Source organism: Montipora capricornis, chromosome 12 (assembly GCF_036669925.1).
Source record: "Montipora capricornis isolate CH-2021 chromosome 12, ASM3666992v2, whole genome shotgun sequence".
In the NCBI taxonomy this organism is placed as follows: Eukaryota; Metazoa; Cnidaria; class Anthozoa; order Scleractinia; family Acroporidae; genus Montipora; species Montipora capricornis.
The window spans coordinates 6,277,666-6,282,665 of record NC_090894.1 but is presented as its reverse complement, the minus strand read 5'-3'; the positions used below and the strand labels follow the sequence as shown (position 1 = coordinate 6,282,665).

General features: G+C 38.4%; 1 protein-coding gene across 1 annotated transcript in view; it reads left to right on the top strand.

The window, feature by feature from the left end:
* Window positions 1–4,252, top strand: part of LOC138026133 (uncharacterized) — a 10,311-nt gene extending 6,059 nt beyond the window's left edge. Inside the window, exons 5-6 of the mRNA XM_068873338.1 lie at window positions 682–1,187; window positions 2,391–4,252. Of these exons, the coding sequence (XP_068729439.1) occupies window positions 682–1,187; window positions 2,391–2,624 (740 nt within the window). The 3' untranslated portion in view covers window positions 2,625–4,252. The remainder of the gene's footprint in view (window positions 1–681; window positions 1,188–2,390) is intronic.
* The last annotated feature ends 748 nt before the right edge of the window (window positions 4,253–5,000 follow it).

Here is a 5,000-nt window from a genome sequence, read left to right as displayed (position 1 = left end):
TTTGTTGAATACACGGTGTGTAGAAGCAGATGATAAGCTGAGGTGGCCGTGTCTAACAAATAAAAATGCAACTTACATCAAGCCCATTAGCGATATAGTCAAATAAAGAAAGAAAATACGAAGAGTTACATGCTAAAAAGCTAAAAATAGTCATTAGTAACATCAATATAAAAGAAAGTCATCATCAACGTCGTTCCCAGGGTCTCTCTACTCTGCCTCCTTTGAAGGGAGACGCTGGCAACGAGGTTGAGTCATCATCGCTTGAAATCGAGCGATATTTCATTTAAAATACTTTTGACTGATGTGTTGAATTTGCTGAACTTCTTGCTTATTAATGAGTCGTCTAACAGATTCCATACTCTACTGCCTCTGTAGGCAAGCGATTTCTTTAAAATTTGAATTCAATTGCGAGTTCAAGTTTATCCCATACAAGAGGAAAACCTTGATCCTAGTTAGTTGCTCAACTAATATAACTGCGATGACCCTTGCAACTTCATTTCAAAATACACACTGCTCATGCAAATTGAGCGCTGAGGACAACTCGAAAGGCGCCTTTAAGTTCGATCACGTTCACCTAAATTAGTGTCTGTTCTGGCTCAAGCAGGAAATTGTACTTTAACAATATATTCAATACTTGTTACCTTTATGTAAAACACGTTACCCTCTTTTCCGTAACTGCAGAATCTACCGGCTGGTCGCTTCCACTCGGATATCAGCGAAATGGTTCACTGTGGATATATGGGGATTCCCTGGCGCTCCGTCTCATGCATTCAGCGCGTGACCGCTTGCTTTGCCGGACGTTGTACAAGCGTTGTTTGCACAGTTACAACTGGATTTATCCCGTCGGTGACGAGGCGAGGAGCAAAAAAGAAGACGATGATCTGGATTTCAGTCCTGGGAGAGTTATCGATGATATTCTTAAAGTCTTACAGGAACCGTACATGCAAACAGAGGAAAGTATGTTGTTCTTAAACCTCGGGCTTCACTTTCCGATAGGGATTAACTTTACAACCTACCAAGGACTCATTCAAGACCTTATTCACAGCTTGAAGGAAACAGAAGTTGATTCGCGAGGCATCAGAGTTCCCAAATACAAAGCTAAAGTGATCTGGAAAACATCGACCGCTATACACAAAGAAAAAGCTTCAGCAAAGAACATGACCCATTGGAGATTTTTTACCACACAGGTATATGCGCCAAACTTGTAACACCTTGGATCGGAATATTTAGAAGTTGCAGTTGTTTACGACACTCTCAGAGTTAAAATTTACGTTCAGGGAGATTTTGTTCTCTCACACTGTTTGGCGCCATCACGTGACCTTGTCAATCATAAAAAAATGGTCGTGGTACAAAATACATGCCGGAAATAAAAAGAGCGTGATGAAATTAATAAGAAGGTCAATTTTGAGGCTACTGACATTTATGTGAGAGAATTTACAGTGATTTTAATGCTCAAAAAATATACTGCTCGATTGCAAGATTTGCGCATGCCCTCCAGTACAGAATTCTTTTACATTTTTTAAACTTTCAACACTGCTCTAAAATCACGCACTTAAACGACAGTGGCCTCAAAAATCGACCTTCTTACCAATGTCTTCTCGCTCTTTCCATTTCTGGCATCCATTTTGTACCACGATTGATGTGGTCACGTGACACGGTCATGCAAAGAGTCTATTCGGTTTTACAGTTTTAAAACAACATACAAAAACCCCAACCAATTTCTTAAGTGAGTACGCCTCCTCCTAGGTGAGATCTTCAACCATGTTATTTTTTCTTTGAATTCTAAGGCCGTCTCGTCCTTTTTTCTCCGTTTACCATTGAATTCGTTTCCTGAGTTTGGGTCGGTCGTTAGGAGTAAAAAAAATTGAAAAATGTTTTTATACTCCGTTGCGAGTGTCTTTTTTTCTTAAAAAATAAAAAGGTAAACGATCAGGGCTCTGTTGTTCAGAAGGTGAATAACGCTGTCCAGCGGATAAACACTAGCAAAAACAATTTAGTTATCCAGTGGATAGTGATTTATCCAGTGGATAGCTGGAATAACTGGGGTCAGGAGTGTTCGTTTTGGACCCGATAAAACACGACTGTGGTTTTAGACCAGATAAAAGACGACCTGCGAGTTTATTGAGCGGCTGTAAAAACATTCCACAAAAAGCATATCCCTCTAGAGTCAATAAAATGGTGCAAAATGTGAGAGGAAAATATTAATTTTCTTTATATAAAGAATTCTAATGTGGAGTGTTTTATCGGGTTTAAAGCTAATCTTTTATCGGTGTTGTAATAGGCTGTTTCTCTCATGAGTTATTAAGGAGTTGATATCGCTTTATACCGAAGAGTACTTCCACTTTAAATAAACCATTTAAATGTGTTTTTTTGTTATACATTAATTTCAGCGAGTTGCCCTGTTCAGTGCCTACAGTATGTCAGCGATGTGCGAAGCAGGGTTTGACGTCATAGACGTGTATCCCATGACCGATTCGTACCCTGGTGGTACTGAGGACGTAGTACACTACCCAAATCACGTGTTCAATGCCGTGGAAAAGCTGTTAGAGAAGTACAAAGCTAACAAGAATAAGAGGCTGGAACAAAATGAGAAGAAAAGCAGAATAAAACGCTGTATAGGGTAAAAGTTTTTAAAGTTGAAGCAACAGGAAATATTGCTTCTTAGTTCAAATTGCAGGAAGGTTATAAAAAGCTTGATAAATGCAATAGGACACATTGGATTTGAAAAGATAGACACTGGCACAATTTGGACAAGGAATGTTGAAGAACGAGCATCGCTGATCACCTTGCAACACAATTTTCCGGCACAGCCCAATTTAGGAAGTGCACAGGTCCAAGACAAACAACCGTCCTTTTGTTAAGAAAGTTTCTACTTTTCAAATGAAATCAAATCAGTGGTGGCTTTGCAAGAAAATATTAATTTCTGGATGGCCGTTACACGATTTACAACCATGTTAAGTAGGAATAACAGCACAACGATTAAAACAACGCGAAGTTATATTATATTATGTTATATTATCAGAAGATGTTTTCGCAGGTGTCACTCAAGTGCAACTTACTGATGCTCACTCTCCGATGTCTGCTTTGTGCGCGTGTTCTGACTTAACGTAATGTAAGCTACTCTACGGTGTCGAATCATTATCCTGTGTGGGAGCATTTCTTTCGTTCACGTGTTCTGGGCAGTGAAATTATCCTGTGAGCTCTCTTCTCTTCCGCCCCAGTTTCCAAGATCTTTCATTCCCCCACCCCAGAGGCAGATGAAAGACCCTGGGAACCTATAATTTTGTTTCATGACGTTCATGTAAGCAACAGGAAAAAGCAAGAATTTCATATCCTTGAATTTACTCGTGATACATCGATCTTTGTCAACTGCTTAGTGGAAATCCCACAGTATTTTTCAGCAGAACAATGTCATTCAAATGTGGCATCCATATTTGTAAGATGTCTAATGTCTAGTTTGAGTTATGGTTATGGTAATCTATGCTTCAAGAAGTTTCCTAATGCGTCGCAACCTCAGTATAGGATAAGGATGGTTCTTTCACCGTTATAATGTGAAGAAATTTTTAGTAAATATTTAAAACAATAATGTCCCTAGCTTGGATTATTATCTAAGAACACATAAAAACGTATAATCAACCATTTTGTTGATGTGCCAACGCTTAAACATCCTTAATTTTATTCGCAAGGTACATCACATACAATACTCACTAACATTACCAATACATTACCTAACGTTTACGTGCTTTGAACCTGCTGAGGCTTGGACTATACATACACATCATGATATAAAACTTAAAGCAAAGAAAGGAAAGGCTTCTATATGAAATTTATCTTTGCACAATAACCTTACCTCTAAACAAAATCAAAAAAGTGAGCGAGATTTGGGACATTATTAACTGCGTTTACACGCTACAATTTTAAGCCGTTGAGTGAATGATGTCACTTTTCCTCGGATCCAACCCTCTGATGTCCAGTCGGTCAGTTTTGAACGTGAGTAATGGTGGACCGTGAAATCCAAAACTGGCACTCAAAGTAATCAGCCTTTGGATAAAAATCAAAGCTGAAAATTTTACATAACAGTTAACTAGCATGTGAGGCAGGGGAGTCTGCAATGTTCATCCTATGTAACCAAACACCGTGTGGTAGAATATTGTGGATGATCTTGCATTGAAACGTACTTTATTTTTTTTCTATAGTCATTGTAAGTGGAAGCATATAGATTGCATACAAAAACAATAAAATAAAATAAAAATTACAACTTGGTAACATCTGCTCCTTGTCTACAAATCCTAGAGCTAGCTGCCCGGGTTCTTCAAATTTTGTTTGAATCAATATATTACGAGCAAGTGAGTTCACTAGCTTGGGCAGGCGCGTTGGCACAACGTTCAGACCAGGTATATCGCAGACGAGTCTCAAGGTACGCTTCCATTTATTAGGTACAGCAACTATCAAACCATATAACTTACTAACAGGTTCCTTGAGATCAGTCTTAAAACAAAATTTGTAATATAACGTGTTCTAAAATAAAATGCGTTTTTCCAAAAATAGATATTTTTCGATGAATACCTAGTAAGATTGCATCGAATCTTGAATTGATCGTGTGTCAAACTTTGTAAACTCAACAGCAAGTACACTCTCTTGGTTATAAATGAGTTTATTTCACCGACACATCTACGGGTGGAGTGTTACACTAATGTGGTGGCTGTGCAAAATGTTTCGCGGCAAAAACTCAGCAACTCATAGAGAAGCAGAATTTTTGCATCCTCGTTTTTTTAATAGGTATCCCATGCAAAAATTGGTATTCATTCCTCCTCTGGCTCTTAACAGTGAACGCTTTTCGTGTTCAGGAGGAAAATTGTTTGGCAAATATCTTCTTTCTGCATTTTTCGCTAGTTTCAATCCAAAATGACATAACATCATGATAACTGTAGTCCACACTGGTGGCTACGTGATTATTCAAGTCAAGCATCGGAGGGATATAAACTTAAAGTTGAGTGTTT